We start from the raw sequence: 20,925 nt of genomic DNA, 5'->3' as shown, positions 1-20,925 counted from the left end.
TTTTATTTTATATAGACAGTAAAATAATGCCAAGACACCACGGACAAACGATAAGGAAAGATCACCTTCAACATAAGTAACTAGTTATTAAAGTCATTAATACAAAACCAAATAAAAAGTGCAAAAGATTAAAAATAAAAAGTATTATACTAAACACTTGTCTTCACCAAGTGATGTAAGAGACTTAGGCAAACATGGCCTTGATTGTCAAGAACTCTCACGATCAATCTTGGATCCCGAGACGACTCACACACTCTACGATGGACAATGGATGATGGTGGTGGATGATGGTGTTATGGTGGTGGTGGGTGGTGGATGAGGTGTGAGAGAGGTGGTGTGCCAAGGGATGAGAGAGAATGAAACCAAGCTCCTCTATTTATAGGCTGGACAGAACGCTGGACACGGCCCCGTGTCCGCTGGACACGGCCCCGTGCCCGTCTGACACTCTCTCTCTTCATTAATTGTAATTGCGAATTACAATTAATGCGCCTGCTGTACTTTCACCACGCCCCCGTGCTCGCTGGACACGGCCCCGTGGTGAGCAATGGAAGCTTCTACTGGTTTGTCTTTTCTGCTGCTTCCTGGGCACGCCCCCGTGTTCGCTGGACACGGGGCGTGTTCAGACTCTGTTTTCTTCTCTTTGTCTTGGGAGGTGCCGTTGAGGGTTCGGGCAGTCCACTTTTGTTCCTTTTCTTGTATTTATGGTAGAATTAGTGGTCTTTTTGCTTCTTTTGTGATTTTGAGCTCATTTCATCCTGAAAATACAAAAGGAAGACAAAAACACTCTTTTTCCAACATTAGTACTTAAAAAGGGTTAGTTTTATGCCTTAATTGATGTGTTTTATATGTTGCATTTTACACACATCAAGTTATACTGATCGTCGTTGTCAACGATTAATAAAAACTGTGGAGGTGAGCACTTATGCCCGGGGTAGAATTTTTCGGGACACCGAAAACATAGACCTTCGCGTCTACATTGTTGTATTGCGTCTGGTGAGAGTTTCGTGAATGGTAATGGTTTTGGTGGAGAAGATAATAATGGAGGAGATGATGTGGGAGTTGGTTTGGATGAGGACGCAGTAGAAGGCTAAGAAGAAGGAGAGATCGTTGTTTGAGGAGTAGTATTTTGGGTAGGGTATGACCTGGGCTGATAAAAGGATTTGGGCTTATTGACATGTGCAAATTTATCCTCAACTCTCCTGGCCAATCCACATGCATCGTGAAACGTTGTGGGCTTCAAAACAGCTAGTTCGGCCTGTAACTCAGGTTTGAGGCCGGAGATAAAACAGTTTGTTAAGGTTTGCGCAGACAAGCCGGTGATACGATTGCTAATTTTTTCAAATTCTGTTTGATATTCGGAAACCGATGCGGTTTGACGGAGTTTAAACAGAGTGGCTTCGTGATTTTCATACGATGACGGACCGAAGCGAAGCTCTACCTCGCGTTTGAAGTCAGTTCACGACCCGAGCAGATTGTTGTTGAATTGATTTTGGTACCACAAAAGTGCATCCCCAACAAAATGGAAAGTTGTTAGTGAAATACGTTCCGCCGGAGGAATATTATAATAAGTATAATATTGATCGGCTTGAAAAATCCATCCGAGAAGATTTGACCCGTCGAAAAGAGGTAACGTAATTTTTGGGTGGCGTGGGTTTGGTTGGTTCTTGTTTTGGCGGGCTGGGGAAGGCGGTCGGGTAGTGTTTTTTTTCCGGTTCAAGGTTGTCGGTCAACTGCTGAACATGATTAACAAGACGAGCGGTTGTTTCCGTTTGGGTGTCAAGTTTGGCGTTGAGGTTGGTGGTGGCTTGAACGAGGGCGGCTAACTGGGTTTTGAGGTCGGATTGGGTGGAGGCAGCGGTGGTAGCGGTCGTGGTGGTGATTTGGATCAACTGGCTGAGCTGATCCGTGATGGATGGAGGGAAATCATCGGAGCCGGTTGGGTCGCGACGCGGTGGCATGGTGGAGATGATTCGTGAATGAAAGCACCAGAATGATGGAGTCTTTTTTAATAGGCAAACACTCCTAGAACAATAGGTAGAAGACAAGAGTTTGGAACAATTTTCTGGATATCTTTCAAAGCAAATTACAAGGAATTAAATATGCAATGGTTATGAGCACATGATGCCCATGTTCCTTATTTCTTGGAGACATGCATGTAACAAATTCCTACCATGCTCCACTAACTACCCATTAATGCAACAATTAATCTAACATGTGATAAATAAGAAAATGCATGCTAATGATTCGAATATTCCTCTGCACAACTTGTGGATTAATCCATGAACCTTGTGGGCTTCCTCTTCACACGTTTGGGCCTGACTATCCTCTGGCCTGCTCCTTCTTGGGCTTGGTCTGTACTATCATGATACAGGCTTGTGTGGCCTGCATCAGTTTGTTTACAATCTATATATGATTTTATGGTATTGAAGAACGAAGGTGGAATATGATAACTGTTTAGGCAACAATTTAGCAATAATTTAGTGGTTCTTATGCAAATAGGATATGGATTACTTTAAATTAGGAAAAAGCCAACAAAAAACGAAGATAATGAGTATCAAACCCATGACTTTTGGCTTGAAAGACAAGGAGCTTGACACTCCAACAAGTTTATGTTTTGTACTTATGCAAATAGGATATGGATTACTTTAAATTAGTAAAAAGCCAATAAAAAAACATAGATAATGGGTGTTGAACCTATGACCTTTGGTTTGAAAGACAAGTAGCTTATGTTTGATCCTATGGGGTCCATTGAAATACTTTTTATGGGCTCTATCCATGGTTGCAAAAGTCGTTAGGCGCTCCCTAGGCGGATTCAGGAGTACTCGGCTTAGGCGGAGATTACTTGGGGAGTAATTGGCCTGAGAGACCAGTACTCGTGCCTCGGCAACCTACCTTGTAGCGAGTACTCGGGATTACTTGCAGCTTAGACGGGACTTTTACAACCATGGCTCCATCCAAAAAATTGTATAACGTTTCTACTACTTTTTAAAAAAAGATTAGGGTTACGAGACCCTGACCCACTATAACTAGGTCCGCCCTAGTTACCATCATCTGAAATTCGCGGGTTCTTAAATTAGTGGGTATTGAAAAACCAATCATGGTTCGCTTATAAATAACGTCAACTCGTCAAGTGGTATTCGAACAATAACGCGTTATATTTACGCTATCACTCATCCCCAAATCATATCATTTTTCTGCAAACTACCAAAACCCTAATTTCCGAATTTCCAATCATGTCTTCCAAGCAAGGTACTCTCACTCACTCATTCATCTCCTTCATAACATTCGATCTATCAGTTTCTTCACACATAACTTATAATCTGTGCTTGTGCAGGAGGAAAAGCAAAGCCGTTGAAACAACCAAAGGCCGAGAAGAAAGAATACGATGAGGTATTCGTTACCTTTTGATTGATCTGTTTATACTTTTGTATTCATGTTTTCCGATTCTGATTGTAGATGATTGATGTTATTGTTTTTATAGCAGTTTGTAATTTGAATATTGTTTCAGATCGTAGTTTTAGGTTAGTTTATGTTATCTGTTATCAGTTTTAGGTTTTGTAGTGCTATACTTTGTTTTTTTTCTTTCAAGTTTTTGTTAATTATTTTGAAGAACTTCTTATCGTTTTACTTTTTCATGTTTTTTTTTTTTTTTTAATTTGTTATATAATTTTTAGCCTTAGGTATTTTGTTTTTGCTAATCTGATTTGTTTTGTTCATACTCAAGTTTTTTTGTTATGAAGTTTAGTGGCATTCTGTCGTTAGCGAGCTATAGCGCGCTAAGTAGCGTATAGGTCTAGGCTCGCTATTCGGGTTGTAGCGATAGCTAGGACAGTTTATTTATTTTTTTGTTTTTTTTAAATATAAATAGCAATTAAATATAGCTATAAAATAGCTGGATTTTAGGTTTTTGTTAAATACATGTAAAATAGCATATATACCAGGTTATTTTGATATAATATACATATAAAAAATCTTAATTTTTTTTTCTAGTGTATTGCTATTTATACGCCTGCTATTTATAGCCATTTGCTATATAGGATATAGGTACCCTGTCGCTATGTCGCTATTCACGGTTAACACTATGAGTATAGGAATTAAATACACAGGGGTTCGACTAAGTTGTGGTGGTGACGAAATGAACGGTTCAAGGTGGGTTGGGTAACTGGTCAAATGGTAGTTTCTTTTGGTCGTTTAGTAATATTGTAAGTGTTTCGTTGATGGCAAAAACATCGAACAGAGTTACCAAACTAAATATTTTAATTACATAAACCATAGTTATCGATAGCGAAGATAGCGCTCGCCGCTCGCTATCGCGCGCTTCGTAGCGAAGCGCCCATGTCTCACAATCTATTAAGTAGCGACTCCATAGCGTGATTATAGCGGATTCTGACGACGAATTCCGGCCGGAAACCTGCAACTTCTGCCGGAAACTTGCTGGAAAATAGGTAGAAGAAGAGCGGCTGCGTTTTTGTTGCGTTTGAGCTTTTTTCGGGTTAAATAAGCTTATGGATTTTAACTTTTAACCCATCTATCTTTTATTAAGTTACATTTAGTCCCTAAAACTTGTAAAATTTACATAAAAACTGTAAAATCAGTTTGTGCATTTTAACATTTAACCCCCCTATTTTCACTGGCTTACATTTGGTCCTTAAACTTATTAGCTTATACATAAAAAGGTATAAAATTAACAATATATGTATATAAAATATATATAGATAGCTATTTTTTATTTCTTAAATTTTTAACTACCTTATTGCTAAACACGAAATAGCGGGCGCTATTTCATCGCAATCGCTACGTAGCATATAGGTACATTGTCGCTATTTGTCGCTCTTCGCTATCGATAACTATGACATAAACATATATTAAAATCCTAAATGGTGTTGAAACCATATAATGATATTATCATTTATAGTGGAGTTGGCATAAGAACAGCCTACTATAGCTCCTGCTGTTTGAGATCGATGAGGTCACTCATAGTGAAATTAGCAATATAGTATACTTTTTATATGAGACAGTGAAATTTGAACTGGCGTATCATACTGAAATTAACAGTTTAGCATACAGCAAGAAATCTACAATCTATATCAAATAAATTAACTGCAGAAGAATTGAAACGTCATAGTGAACTTAGAAGTTATTTTAAAAGATAAGGATCAGTATTGGTTTTTTTATTTCAAAGGATATTTAGTTTCACAACAATATAATGATTTGTAATTGTAATATATTTTGTCTTTGCAGGTGGACAAGGCCAACATTCAAAAGAAAAAAGACGAGGAGAAGGTGAGATTCGTTTTTTTAGTAATATGCGTTGTTTTTTACTTTTTTTATAGATTGCTTAACTAAACAGATTATTTCACTCTACATGTTATTTTAATGAGTAAAATACAAAAATCGTCCTTTATGTATGTCACTTGTTGCAAACTGTGTTCTTTATCTTCAATAATTACAGAAAACGTACTCGATGTTTGCAAACCCTTGCAAGTTATGTCCTTTAGCACTAACTCAGATAATTTTTTGTGGTTAAATCTGACCAAATGGACCCCACATGAGGGTATTTTGGTCATTTTACTTTCATGTGGGGTCCATTTGGTCAGATTTAACCACAAAAAACGGGGTCCATTTGGTCAGATTTAACCACAAAAATTAACTGAGTTGGGGCTAAAGGACATAACTTGCAAGGGTTTGCAAACATCGAGTACGTTTTCTGTAATTATTGAAGACAAAGGACACAGTTTGTTATAAGTGACATACATAAAGGACGATTTTTTGTAACTTACTCTATTTTAAATCCATCAAGAAAAATATGTTTGAAATAAGCACTCTTGAACTGCTTATTGAAACCAACTTTTTTCACTATAAGTAGTTCAATGGTCTCGATAGGATGCTTTTATTGACGTTTTCATAAATTTTGTTTTTTAAACAATCATAGATCTGTGTTGGCTTATGTTTAAACGTGTACGTTGAGCAGGCTCTGAAGGAACTTAGAGCAAAAGCTCAAAAGGGAGCACTTGGAGGTACTGGTCTGAAGAAAAGTGGAAAGAAATGAGGCTTGATTGATTGCAGAACTCAAGTATGTTATGTTGTGATTTGTGAAATGTTGCTTTGAATATGTTGCTTATATAGCTGAATATGTTGGCTAGATTTACGTTGAATGTCGGGTAATAATCAAGCTAATATTTGGTTTTGATGTTGATGTTGACGGTTCTGCTGTCTTGAGTTGGTTCATTTCCTTTGTTTTAAGGGGATACGGAGTGGTGCGGTAAGGGTGAGCGGCAAGGGGGTTTGCCGCGCGGGAACACCGCCGCCGACCCCCCTTTGCCGCTCGGTTTCAATCTTGATCGATGACCAAATGCCGCTATGGTGAAGGGAGGAAGGAGAGAGAGAGGGTGTGTGTGTGTGGTGGGGCCTATGCCATCTCTCAACCAATCACACCTTTTTCTTTTTTTTTTTTAAAAAAAAAAGTTTACCACTTCACCAAGTGTCTAACCATTGCCAACACTTTTCAGCATAGTTTAAACACTTTTCACAAATTGACGTGGCACACTCTGATTGGTTGATTTTTTAGTTTGCCACGCTCAAGTGTCTAACCACTTCTTATACCCTAACTGTGTTAAGAGCACCCTCATTGCAGCATTCATCACCTCGCATATGTTTTTCACCGATTCCCTAAGTGATCGTAAATTTTACAAATTTTGCTACTCACTATAACGTATTAATCATGAAAGCCACAATATGTTAGTTATAGGATCAGTCTCGCATGATTAAACGAGTCATATGACTTGGCGAAAATAGTCATACCAGGGCTGGTAAATTCTGACACGGATATGTTGACACCTGAGTTGAGTTAAGCAGATTTGGGATTGAGTTAAACATGCATTAAATTTGTGTTCAATATATATTACCAACTCTCTTAAACCTCCTTGGCATAGTAGATCGTCCTCTTCGGCTTGTCAGGTCTTCATTCGTGATTTGCGATTTGCCTCTCGCGTCTCTTGTCCTCTTCAAGTCTTCTTTCATGAAACCCTAACATCTCGCTTTCATGATCCACATCCTTCATACAATCTTCAATCTTCCACAATAAAGATTCAACAAGTTCTGAAACCTTAATGGACATCGTGATTTCGATCTACGCATATGCCTATGTACTGATTACTTTGTGAAACCCTTATCGACTTCCACATTAAAGATTTGATTCGACGTGTTTGACTTGTGTATATGTTTATCGGTAAAAAATCGATAGGATTTTCCACTTTCTTAAACCCTAATCCGAAGCATTCAATAAATTAAATTTTGTATTTACTTATGTTTATCAGTTTATCTATATCAGTATATGTTTATGTACTAGACCTTCGAAGCATACGTTTATGTAGGTTTGGTTGTGTTGTGACGTGTTACTGAAGATGTAATATTAGTCGCGCTAAATAGGTTGTGTCGGTTAGAAATTAACCAACGATGAGAGGGATGGTGATGGTGCGGCAAGGTTGGGGTGGTGATGGTTGCATGTGAATCGTGATGCAACTATTTTGAAAAGGGGCATGAAGGGGTCGGGGTAGGCCCGTAAAAGAGAACCAAATGCTGGTGAGAAATTCGTAAATCGTACAAGAAGTTCGTTTATTTAATAAAAAAAATGAACATGAACGCATTTTATTTGTTCATATAATTAACCCAATACATGTTTTGTTCGTTCACTTAAGTTCATGAACGTTCGTCTATGTTCGGTTGTCCATTTACACATTCGGTTTAATTTATTTATGATTTATTGGTAATGGTAATATTAATTGGTCCATCATTCATAAACCATTCACCTAAATTCGTATTTAGAACCAAACCTTGGTAATCAACTAACGAACGGTATCCAAGCGGTTATCTTCATTGTGGCATGGTGTATTTGCTAGCTAGAAACGGGGTGATTTTCAAAATAAGACGGTGAACACTAACAAGATAAAGGAAAACATCAAGGCGGTGAGTTATATTTGGATTAGAAATCTATCGACTTACTCGAACTTAGATTGGAATGACTGGTGTGATCATGTTTTGTAATGTTTGTTTCGTGTTGGGCTCTAGCGATTTGCTAGTAGCTTCTTGTTGAGTGAAAGTTGTTCAAAAAAAAAAAAAAAAAAAAAAAAAAACTAACGGACGAAAAAGGACACATTCATATATGTTCATTATGTTTGTTATTTTACGTTCGTTTATGTGGGTTCATTTATATGTGTCCATTTATGTTCGTTTAAACGTGAACATGTTTTATGTTAAGGACACCAACACATTCATATTCTTGGCGAACAAATATAAACAAAAAAATTATTCGTTTAAATGTTCATCTCCGTTTACAAGTAAAGCAGCGGGGATTTAAGCTAGTTTGCTATTAGACCTAAAAGCATTGGCAGGGTCATGAATTATTTTCTATTGTGTCAATTTTTTTCGATAGCCGAGTTTAGAACAGCCCGCTATTAAAATTTCGAGATGGTCGATTCGGGTCTTTTACGCAGGCTTCACTCAATCGGCCTCACGAGTGACGACATAATTAACTCTTGGACTCTTCGGTTTCAATTTTAAAGCGGTCCTTTTTAAAATATATATATTTTGGTTATAATTGGGTTTAAAGCGGTCCTTTTTAAAATTTATTTAGGTTATATAATATATAATTGGGTAACTGGTTATTGCCTTATTGGGTTATGTGAAAATAAAACATGGGCCTTTGTTTGGTAAACAAAAAGAAAACATGGGCCTTTAGTTGGTTTATTAAATAAAACATGGGCTTAATTACTAAACTATAAATTTATTAGGTAAAACTTTTATAAAAATTTTTAGTAAAAAAAAATATTTTTTTATGCAAGTGGGGTCACTTTTTTCTTTTTTATATAATCAATGGTGTCAATTGTAAAAATCATTGGTGTCGCTCGAAATTTTTTTATTACACGTTCTATATTAGACGCGAAATATATTGGTGTCGGGTGACACCGTTCATCTCAATGTAGCCCCGCTGATGCTTAAAAGTCAATAAAAGTAAGCGTAGTTTGTTATTTTACCTGCACAAAAGTATAAAAAATTCGTTAATACTAAATAGTTTTAACTATATTGTTATTATATAAACTAGGTTTTTTCACAATCACCGCGTTGCGGCGAACTTATTTTGTTATTTAGTCTGTGTTTACATGTGTTTTGAAATCACTACGAGGGCGTTGCGCACGAAACCGATGACAAGAACAAAAAGAAGATATAGAAAAAAAATACTAAAAGATAACCGAAAGAAAATCAACCAAAAAAATTTTATGGTAATGAATTTGTTCGTATGAAACCCTGGTCAGAGATAAGCAAATGGTACTTGGTACCGGTACTGAATTTCCTAAGCCGAAAGATCTTAAGTACAAATTCGGTACCGACTTTTGGCGCCTACCGGTTTTTACCTTCATATACCGGTACCATAACCGGTATTTTCGGTATCGATATCGGTTGGCACCGAGCTCAACCCTACCCCTGAAACAGAAAAAAAGAAATCATTAAAAGTTGAAGAAAATCAACAAAAAAAGTTGCATGATACCGTTGTTGTTCGTACGGTACCTATGATCAGAGATGAGCAAATGGTACCGGGTAGAAGTACCGAATTTCCCGAACTAAAAGATTTTCAAAATCATTTCGGTACTGACTTTTGGGGTTTTCTGTACAAGATTGGTGCCAGTTTTTACCTTCGTGTATGTACCAGGTTGGTGCCGGTTTTTACGTTCATGTACCGATAACGAATCGGACCATACATGTATTTTCGATACAAGTACCGATTGACACAAAGCTTATTCAACTTAAAAAGTAAGAAAATAATTATTATTATAATATAAAAATAATAAAACTATTAAAAATCTCTATATATATAACTATAATATTTTCAACGTATACAATTCCCGTGGGCGGGAATAGTGCTTCGCAGCCAATGGCTGAATTGGGCGGCCGCCCCTTCTTTATTGGACCAACCAATTTATTATTTTATACACGCTTTAAAATTACGGTTTTGCCCCGGAATAGTGTTTCTCTGCCATTGGGTCAAATGGGCGACGAGCAATACCCATTGGACCAACCAGTTTATTATTTTATACACAATTTAAAGTTACAGCTTTGCCCCCCGTTAAAAAAATATGGTTTTGCCCCAGCTTCAAAATACATTTACCCTTTTGCCCCGAGCTAAAAAATACGATTTCGCCCTCGGTAAAAAAATTACGTTTTTACCCTCAGCCTAAATTACGTTTTCACCCCGGTTAAAAATAAAATTTTGTTTTTCCCCCCAGCTCAAAATTACGAATTTACACCAGTTTATTATTTTATACTTACTTTAAAATTCGGTTTTGCCAACAGTTTAAAATTACGTATTTGCCCCCAGTGCAAAATAAATTTATGTTTTTACCCCCAGCTAAAATTTACGAATTTCCCCTCGGTTCAAAATTACGATATCACCCTCAATTCAAAATTACGTTTTTGCCCCCATGAAAAATAAAAATATGGTTTTCCTCTAGCTAAAAATTAGGATTTTACCCTCGAGAAAAAATGATTTTCCTCCAAGTAAAAATAAAAATATGACTTTGCCCCTAACTAAAAATCGTGTCAGAAAGCTGCCTAACACTCTTTTTACTTTTTATTTTTATCAAAACTATAGTACTGTTTTTTTAATTGATTGAGAATTGTTCAGCCATCGCCCCGCAACGCGGGCAGGGCATCACCTTGTTAATATGGAATTTAACTCACATAAAAACTATTTATATATTTACAATAAAATACACTAGAAAACTATATTATATTTCCTTTGTTACAAACCACATCCTAGTGCACGGGCAGGATATTGTTTCGCACCCACACCCCGGTTTATTAGGCCCCCAATACATTAACCAAACACATATTCCTAATTATATATATTTCAATTCAATTTCTAGTCTCTTCTTTCATCTTTCAAATATTATTTTGAAAGAACCAATTAATGGCGGAATCAGAAATGTATCGTCATAAAAATTTACAATAGAATGTTTTTTTATCAGGTTTGGTAACGACTTTCAAGGTGGCCAAACTACAAGAAAGCGGTTTCACCGCATACCTTTGTTAATAGAAAATTTGCTCGATCAGAGGGCAATCTGGTTCCGCCTATATATGGTCAAGACAAACCACATACACAAAAGTTTCCTAATTACATTGTTGTTTCATTAATTTTTGTGACATAGTTTTAAAGAAGATTTTAAGAAGATTCGCGAGATATTTATAAGATTTTAATATTTATAAGATATTTAAGAAGATTTTAATATTTATAAGATATTTAAAGAAGATTCGCGAGATGGATTTCTGGCGGGATTTTCTTGCAAGCGGTTGGGGCAAAGAATTTGTGGCTGGGGGATTTGGTGGAGTCGCGGGTGTTGTAGCGGGACACCCCCTTGATACCGTTAGAATCATACAACAAAGTAGTATGAACAAACCCGCATTCCACATCATTAGGGATGTTGTAGCTAGAGAAGGGCTATTTGCCCTTTATAAAGGCATGGGTGCTCCGGTTGCCACCGTTAGCTTTCAGGTAACGTTGGTAATATCTAAGAGGGTGTTTGAGATCGATTATTAAAATTGTTTATTTGTTTATTGTGTTTTAACACGAGTTGTTTTGAGGGTGTTTGGGATTGCTTATACGTATTAATTATGCTTAACAAATTTTTTTAACAATTAATTAAAATTTTTTATAAACAATCTCAAACACCCACCTAACGCGTTTTTCTAATGCAGAACGCGTTAGTCTTTCAATGTAACGCCACATTATCAAGAGCATTCGACCGGTACATCCCTGCCACAGAACCACCCTCATATGGAAGCGTTTTGCTAGGCGGCACGGGAGCCGGTGCAATTCAAAGCCTCGTGATCACGCCAATCGAACTCATAAAAATCAGGTTACAACTCGAAAACCAAAACACCCCCCAAAAAACCAAAAGTGGGCCATCAACTTTAGTCAAACACATCATACGGGCCGAAGGCTATAAAGGCATGTTCCAAGGGTTCACCGTCACCGTAATAAGAGACGCGCCCTCATACGGCGCGTATTTCTGGACATACGAATACGTAAGGGAGAAACTTCACCCGGGTTGCCGGAAAACCGGTCGACAAAACTTGATGACCATGGTGGTCGCCGGAGGACTCGCCGGACTTGCGAGTTGGGTGTGTTGTTATCCCGTGGATGTGGTTAAAACTAGACTTCAAGCTCAAACACCTAATTCTCCGGTGAAGTATGCCGGAATCGTGGATTGTTTCCGGCAAAGCGTTAGAACCGACGGCGCCGGAGTTTTATTCCGGGGACTTGGAAGTACACTTTTTAGAGCCTTTATTGTTAATGGATCAGTTTTTACAGCATATGAAATGGCTTTAAGATGTATTTTTAATAACAATGAGTTAACATGACTAGGAAGTTAGTAAAAAACCGGTTAACCGGAAAAAACCATACCGGAAGGATTGTAAATTTAGTTGTCGATCGGTTGGGGTGTGACAAATATTTTTGTGTAACATATGTGTGTATAGATAGATAACAACATTTGAAACTATGTACACTTTTATGTAAGTAATTGTTTCTTATATGTTCTAAAAAAAATTAGTTATTCCCTTATTACTTTTCAAATGCAAGTTATTAATGTTATGTTGGAAGCAGTGATGTTATAGTTAATTATAAAAAAAAAAATACTAATTATCATATAAAACTTAAATACCCTAGTAGTTGAAAGTTTAGCAAAATTAAGGTATAGTTTGAGGAGGGTAGAAGTGATCATTCTCGTGGAGCAAACCTTTATATCACATGGTACCTAGCGTTCTATAGTAGACGTTATATATATATATATATATATATATATATATATATATATATATATATATATATATATATATATATAGGGGCTGCTAGAATGAGAACCACCCCGAGTTGTAAGAACCGCGAGAACTACACCCCACGGAGCGCCGTTCGCCATGATTTTTTTTTACAAGTAGATGTGTGTATTATAAACACAGCCGTAAAAAATCATGGCGAACGGCGCTCCGTGGGGTGTAGTTTTTTACACCACAAGTTTGGTGTTTTTTAATTTTTTTCTTTTTTCTTTTTTTTTTCACCAAACTTGTGGTGTAAAAAACTACACCCCACGGAGCGCCGTTCGCCATGATTTTTTACGGCTGTGTTTATAATATACACATCTACTTGTAAAAAAAAAATCATGGCGAACGGCGCTCCGTGGGGTGTAGTTCTCGCGGTTCTTACAACTCGAGGTGGTTCTCATTCTAGCGGCTCCCTATATATATATATATATATATATATATATATATATATATATATATATGTATACACACACCTTGAAAACAAGAATGTCACAAGCCGAACCCAAAAAAAACCAAAAAAAAAAAACGATGATGAGCCAAACGCCAAGTCTCGTTTTACTTAGATTTTCAAGGCACAAAAGTCCTACCAGAATTTAAAACTTGTACCAAACGACGAATGAAAAAAGCGCATTTTTCAGCGAGAAAGAAAGAAAGTAATTATTAATAACTACCCGCATATGGAAGAAATAAAGGAAGTAATTATAGCTTTGATCAATGTTTTAAAAACCAGTAAATACCGGCCGGTTATATCGGTATTACCGTTTTCAGATGTAAATCCGGTACGAAACCACCCGGTAAATAAGTGAAACGGCATAAGGTTTGTACCGGCGGTAAAATCCGGTATACCGGTTTGAAACGTAATACCGGTATCAGCTCAGGGTTATTTTAGTTTGGGTTGTTACTTATTTTTATTATATATATGTTACTTATCACGTAATTTTTATATATTATGATTATTCGTAACTAAAATTTCTTATTTAATATTGTATGAAACGAAAATAGTTATCCTCTAGTTGACGAGGATGACGATAATAATGAATTTCATCTTTTATGCTATCATGAACTTGATGTATTCAACACTCAAATGACTTAAACATATCGTACACTTTCATTTAAAAGAGCTTGTTGGAAAATTGAATGATTTTCGATTATCTTTTGGATTATTTTTTATTATGGATTTACTTTTGTATCCTCTTTTAATATGTAATCATGCATTTTTGAATTAAATTTTGAGTTGATGTTGTAATTTATGAAATTATAGAGTTAGCTAGTCAACCCGGTTGAACCGCTCGGTATAACCTGGTTCAACCGATTAAACCATTTTTTAGCTTAATCCGATTTGATTTAAAAACCGGTTTTTAAAACATTGGCTTTGATCCTTGTGGCAGTCTCTTTGAGTTGTTCATCTTCAGACTCGAGCCATTTTTCCGAGATCAATCTACAGAGTCGCAAATGTTCTTTGTTTATCTCGCCCCTACAATAACATAAGCCTATTTTAGAGACCGGGGGCGTGTTGAATTGTTCAAGCTAAACACGTACAACCCATATATTTATTTGTGTCCGCACGCACGTTAATATAAAAATGAGTTAATTACTGTTTTCGTCCCTGTGGTTTATCAAAAATCACCGTTTCAGTCTATTAGTTTAAAAATTGCGATTTCAGTCCCTGTGGTTTCACTTTCGTAACCATTTCAATCCACCTCGTAACCATTTCAGTCTCTGTACTTAACAGAATAATGGATTGAAATGGTTACGAAAGTGAAACCACAGGGACTGAAATGGATATGAAAATGAAACCACGGGGACTGAAATCGCAATTTTTAAACTAATGGATTGAAATAGTGATTTTTGACAAACCGCAGGGACGAAAACAATAATTAACTCTATAAAAAGTTTACTAGTCTAACACAAATAAAAAAAGAGTTAATTACTGTTTTCATCCCTGTGGTTTGTCAAAAATCACTATTTCAGTCTATTAGCTTAAAAATTGCGATTTCAGTCCCTGTGGTTTCACTTTCGTAACCATTTCAATCCATTTATTCTGTAAGTCCAGGGACTGAAATGGTTACGAGGTGGACTGAAATGTTTACGAAAGTGAAACCACAGGGACTGAAATCGCAATTTTTAAACTAATGGACTGAAATAGTGATCTTTGACAAACCACAGAGACGAAAACAGTAATTAACTCTATATTTCCGGAATTCTGGCCCAGTAGCACGAGCAAGAGCACCGATAGCAAGCATTGCTTTTTCAAGAACCGTTGAGCTTCTGAATTTATATATAAACACTTTCGGTAACAGCGTCATGATCTTATCTGCAACTTGAGATATAACGTGCTTACCGTCGTTACTACCGCTAAGTTTCTCGATAGTTATTTGCATGCCACCGCAAATCTTAGCTAGCAAATCTAGTTTCCGTGTGTTGTCCTTCGGAAGCCTCAGTGTTTTCGCAAATTTATTCAAGAAAAAACGGAGAACGGGTGCTGTTGCTTCTTCTAACGATTTAACAGGCCTGCAATGTTTCATAAGCAGCACAACTTAAATTTGCATCGTTTCTTTCGGCAGCTGCAGTAAGCGACGTTACGATATCCGAAACATAAGGTTCAAGAGCAGATAGGCTAGTCGTCTCCGAACACGAATACCCGTGAGCAAGATAATAAATGACCCCGCAAGCCCTCTCTGCAACGTCGGGAGAATCTTTGATACTTCCTAGAAGAACATCACTCATCTGAGGAAGCTTCGGTAAGATTACCGGGAGACCAGTGGCTGGAGTGTGTAACAACATAAGAATACAACTCAGTGTCCATTCAACACCGTCTTTCATACGTGTGTTTCGCTTCTTCATGGCATCAAGCAGAATTTCTAGATCGAAATCAACCTTTTCGGATAGCTCTTCGAAACTTAGGTTATCGAAATGTGACCATGTGACAGCGGCACACGATAGCCAATCAGGCTTTGATATATTTTTCAGGACAACAGTTCTTCTTCCAGCACTTGGGATATCGACTTTTTTATCTTGATCTTCGTCTTCGGGTCTATTTTTCATTATGGTTAAGGTCCTTGTGGCAGTATCTATGAGTTCTTCGTCTTTCGATTCAAGGCATTCGTTACAGAAGTCCATACAGAATGCAAAATGTTCGGTAATTATCTCTGCGTTTGGACCAAGTGCAAGATCTCTCAGCACTGCTACCGCTGCTCGTGCCACACTCGTGTCCCTACAAAAAATAAGCTTATTTTTACAGAGCTGCTCAACCGTGTGTGGTGTCGAGTTATCATTTAACCCGTTTATCTAAACAGGTTGACCAACAGGCAGGGCCGGCTCAACCATTTTGGTGGCCTAAAGCAAATTCAAAAACTCGAGGCCTTTTTCCAAAAAACAAACACTATTTGAGAAAAAAACCCTCTTTTACCTGGGCTACTTAATTTTTTTTTTTTTTTTTTTGTAATTTTATATATTTTTTGTATGTGTAAAGATAAGTTCAGCCCAACACAAATATCATATATAATTTTTTTTAGAGTAAATTACAAAAATCGTCCTTTATGTATGTCACTTATTGCAAACTATGTCCTTTGTCTTTAATAATTACAGAAAATGTACTCGATGTTTGCAAACCCTTGCCATTTATGTCCTTTAGCCCTAACTCAGTTAATTTTTTTGGTTAAATCTGATCAAATGGACCCCACATGAGGGTATTTTTGTTGTTAAATCTGACCAAATGGACCCCACATGAGTAAAATGACCAAAATACCCTCATGTGGGGTCAATTTGGTCATATTTAACCACAAAAAATTAACTTAGTTAGGGCTAAAGGACAAAATTTGCAAGGGTTTGTAAACATCGAGTACGTTTTCTGTAATTATTGAAGATAAATGACACAGTTTGCAATAAGTGACATACATAAAAGACGATTTTTGTAATTTACTCCTTTTTTTTTAAGTTGGAGGCCTAAATCCAAAGCTTTAAAATACTTGGACTTGGCCCGGCCCTGCCAACAGGTCAATTAAAACGACAACCGTGTTTAAGTAAAACACTATCATAACACAAACATACCTGTTAGGCTTCTTAAAAGATTTTTGTATCAAGTTTAAAAGATGAGAAACATGAGGCTTCATGAGCTCGGCGTTTGACCCGTTACATCCCTGTAAAATACCTGAATACGCCTTAAAAATACTTCACAAAAAGGTAGCACCTTGTAATCCAAAGCACGACATAGATCGCCAGCCACCCTATAAGAAGCGAAACGAACCTCGTGGTTATTCCAATCCACAAGACCCGTTTTCAATCGTTCACTAAATAAATGCATATGTGTCATGAATTCTGGTCCGATAGCGCAAGCCAAAGCACCAACAGCAAGCATCGTTTTTTCACGAACTAATGCGCTTCCATGTTCAAACACGCGGAGAAGCTGTATCGTAATCAGATCTGCGTCTTTTACTAGAAAGCGCATAGTTTCGTCAGTACTGCTAACTTTCTCGAAAATTTCTCTGGAGAATCTTCGATACGTTTTCGAGCAACGGCGATCACACAACTCTGAGCAGTGGCTTGCACATGTCTGTCTTGATCCTCCTTCATGGCGGTTAACAGATACGGTAGATCAAGATATTCGACACTTACGCCTTCAAGATACGACCCGCATGCGCGTGTGGCAGCCTGACGATATCGCGGATCAGTATTCGAGATATTTTCGAGCGCAAAAGGCCTAACCAAAGGAATAACAGCATCACGTACCGTTCTAGCAACAAGACCTAAACATGTCCCTCCAGCCACTGCAAGCTTGCGGTTATCGTCGTTTCGATCTTGCTTCAATAAAGTACCAAGCAACTCAGAAACCAACCTTGTTAAAGCCGTTTCAACGAAACGATGACCCGATTTACCAACCCTAGAAAGTTTCATCTCTTCATGACAAATACAACTCCAGAACTCAATTGCCGGCAGAGCGAGGGCTGTTTCATCTCCTTCGAGAGCGTTTATCGTACGTTCGACCAGGATCTCCCTGTAAGGCTCTAAAACAGCATAGTGAGTCGACACGACTGAACCAAGACATTCGAAAGCAGCTTGTCGAATATCTGCCCGTTCTGTTTCGGCTGTCGCACCGAAAACAACGCTCACAGTTTCGTGAGCACGATAACAGGCTTCGTCCAATTCAAGAGCATTTTTTAACGCTCGAGTTGCTGCAAGGCGAACAGGAGGACTGTTTTCTGCAGCATCCATGCCGTTAACTACAACATCGAGAACTTTCTCTCGTATTAATTAAGGCTGGCAAATCGTGTCTTAGCAGGTTTAACAGGTATCTGATAACGCGAACAACAAAAATTTTAAACATGAATACGACTCGTTTAACTACTTTATATTCAATGTCTATAAAACAGATGTATATTTTATGCACCTAGAAGGAGAAATAATAGATCCTAACTTTCTAATTTTGATTATTTTTAAAAACGTAAAAATTCACATGGTATACTTTTTTGTTATCGTGTCTTAGCAGGTTACCTACAGGTTACCTATTGTCAGCCCTAATATTAATACATATTTTCACACTCAAAACGCATTTGAGAAAAAAAGCAACTCATATTCGTGTTCGTTCATTTAACTTTAACCGAACATGAACATATAAAACGTACATATTTCTTTGTTCATGTTTGTTCATTAAGAAATCAGGCATGTTCGTGTTCGTTTATGTTCGTCCGTTTAAAGCGTAAACAAACAGTTCACGAACACAAACGATCATAAATAAAAAAAAATTAACTCAACATATTTGAATAAACATAAACTAACAAACATAAATTAACCTGATTGAACAAACATAATAAACACAAATGAATGTAATTGAACAAATATAAACAAATACAATGTAACATAAGTGAACACAAACAAACAAGTCTAATATATTACAAGTAATCCGAAAACACATCTAAATTAGGGTTCATAGATACTAAAACTAAGTAGTTTTTTTTTTTTATATAAATATTAAGAAAAATTTAAAAATTTCATTTTTATTAATATTTATATAAATATAACTATTTAAACGAACAAAATTTTTGTTCATGTTCGTTCGTTTATTAAACGAACTTTCCGCGGACAAGTTCATGAAGGTTCGGTTCGGTTCGTTTACTGGCCTAACTAGAAAACAGTTTTGGAACAACTGAAAAGTTTTTAATCCAAGATACCACTTTTTACGATAACCTCAATTCATCATCATATTTTTATTAAATCACAAAATCGATACAAAAGACAAACAAACAAACCCTAATCAGTATTCTCATTACAACATGAAGTAAACTTATTCAAACTCAACAAATACCCTTTTTACTGGTGAGCACGGATGCATTTTCAGAACTGTGTAGTCCTCAACGGGTCCGGGCGGGAGAGTCTTTTGGATGCATGTGTATACATATTATATATTCTATATATAACCTTCGACGTACAGCTGTTGCTACAAAATTATTTATCAAAATAGTGTTTTTTAATGTTGATTTGTTTCTCACTCCTATATATTTATGGATTGATCATGATATGTAATCTCTAATCTATATATATTTTTTAATCTTAAAATAACTCTCTTTTTAATATAATAGATCGATCTACATTTTTTTTTTTAAGTTAAGCTTAAAATTAGCCATGCTTTTTTTTTTTTTTTTTTTTTTTTGAAAAAAAAAACACTTGTTTTAAAAATCATTCAAACTTATATAAAGTCATTTTATATTTCCTTTAACTTTAGAAAATATTTCATAGAAACTTGTTTTACAAATCTGTGTACACGTAAAAAAAATACTAGTTATTCTAAAATTATTGTATCGTTCTAAAAATCTTCAATTAACATGTGATTCTATAAAAAAAAATCCACAAACTTTGTTTTTGTTAAAAAAATAAAGAAAAGCTTCTACTAGAAAAGTGTTTATTTATTTTTTTTAATTACCAGTTAAAGCTACGGATATTATTAGTTACTCAGTCAGTATATCGACTACAAGTGATATCACCGGACAACAACAAACAAACAAACAAACCCAAATCAGTATACAACATGAAGTAAACTTATTCAAACTCAAGAAATACCCTTTTCACTGGTGAGCACGGATGCATTTTCAGGAAGGCGAAAGCAACTGTGTAGTCTCAACGGGTCCGGGAGACTCTTTTGGGATGGGATGCATGCATATAATATAGAATATATATTCTCTATATATAACATTTACATTACAGCTGTCGCCTGCTAGGCTGCTACTTTCCAACCAAATTACGATTTTGCTCCGTTTAAATTTATAGTTTTGTCGTTAGTTTTGTTTCTTTCAGTCAAATCATGATTTTGCTCTTAGTTCAAATTTACAATTTTGTCAATTTTTTTACTCTGTCAAATTACGATTTTGCCTCCAGTGAAAAAATTATAGTCATGCGATCGTTTTAGGTCTTTTTTTTGACAAAACTATGGTAGTGTTTTGTTTTAATTGGTTGACTCGGAGTAATTTTTTATTCGTGCCAGACGGCTGTCTGACACATGCTCATTTATCTTGAAAAGTTACAATTTTGCCCCAAGTTTAAAATTATAGTTTTTCCATCGTTTTAGTTTTTTTTGCAAAAGTGTTATAGTGTTTTGTTTTGATTGGTTGACTCGATATAATTCATTGTAGCTATAGTCAAATCTAGATACAATGTTTTTTTTATTGTGTTTTGGTGTGTTTGTGCATTTCAACCCTTTAATTTTCAACATTTCCAATTATCTCTAGCTTTCTAAGAACTTTGTTAATTTTTTTTTAACCCGCTCGAATTTTAGTTACTATTTATGTACGTGGGGTAAGTATAATATATGTACGTTTTCGTACTTATTTTTAAGTACAGCACCGGTCGGTCTACGTTTTGACATAAATTTTGTTAGGAAACGAGTCGTGTCAAATATAATACGTTTCCACTAGGTGGTATAAATTCGAGTTAGTTTTATGTTTCTACGACGCCGCAACAGATGCTATCATTCTAAAACTTAAAAAGCATTATATTTTACGTGCCTATTTTTAAGTACGTTGCGGTATAAATCCAAGTTAGTTTACATTTCGGCGTTGTAGG

General features: G+C 36.3%; 1 protein-coding gene and 1 long non-coding RNA gene across 2 annotated transcripts; both read left to right on the top strand.

Moving 5' to 3' along the window:
* The first annotated feature begins 3,089 nt into the window (after window positions 1-3,089).
* LOC110935586 lies at window positions 3,090-6,196 on the top strand. The gene is made up of 4 exons (XR_002589217.2): window positions 3,090-3,249; window positions 3,335-3,390; window positions 5,242-5,283; window positions 5,972-6,196. It is a non-coding gene; the product is annotated as an uncharacterized LOC110935586 (long non-coding RNA).
* Window positions 6,197-11,311: 5,115 nt separating this feature from the next.
* LOC110935587 (mitochondrial arginine transporter BAC2) lies at window positions 11,312-12,414 on the top strand. The gene is made up of 2 exons (XM_022177959.2): window positions 11,312-11,545; window positions 11,749-12,414. Exons 1-2 carry the CDS (start codon window positions 11,312-11,314, stop codon window positions 12,412-12,414), a joined length of 900 nt encoding a protein of 299 aa, XP_022033651.1.
* The last annotated feature ends 8,511 nt before the right edge of the window (window positions 12,415-20,925 follow it).

This window comes from Helianthus annuus, chromosome 4 (genome assembly GCF_002127325.2).
Source record: "Helianthus annuus cultivar XRQ/B chromosome 4, HanXRQr2.0-SUNRISE, whole genome shotgun sequence".
Taxonomy (NCBI): Eukaryota; Viridiplantae; Streptophyta; class Magnoliopsida; order Asterales; family Asteraceae; genus Helianthus; species Helianthus annuus.
The sequence above is the reverse complement of the archived record's forward strand: the minus strand, read 5'-3'. Positions and strand labels throughout refer to the sequence as shown.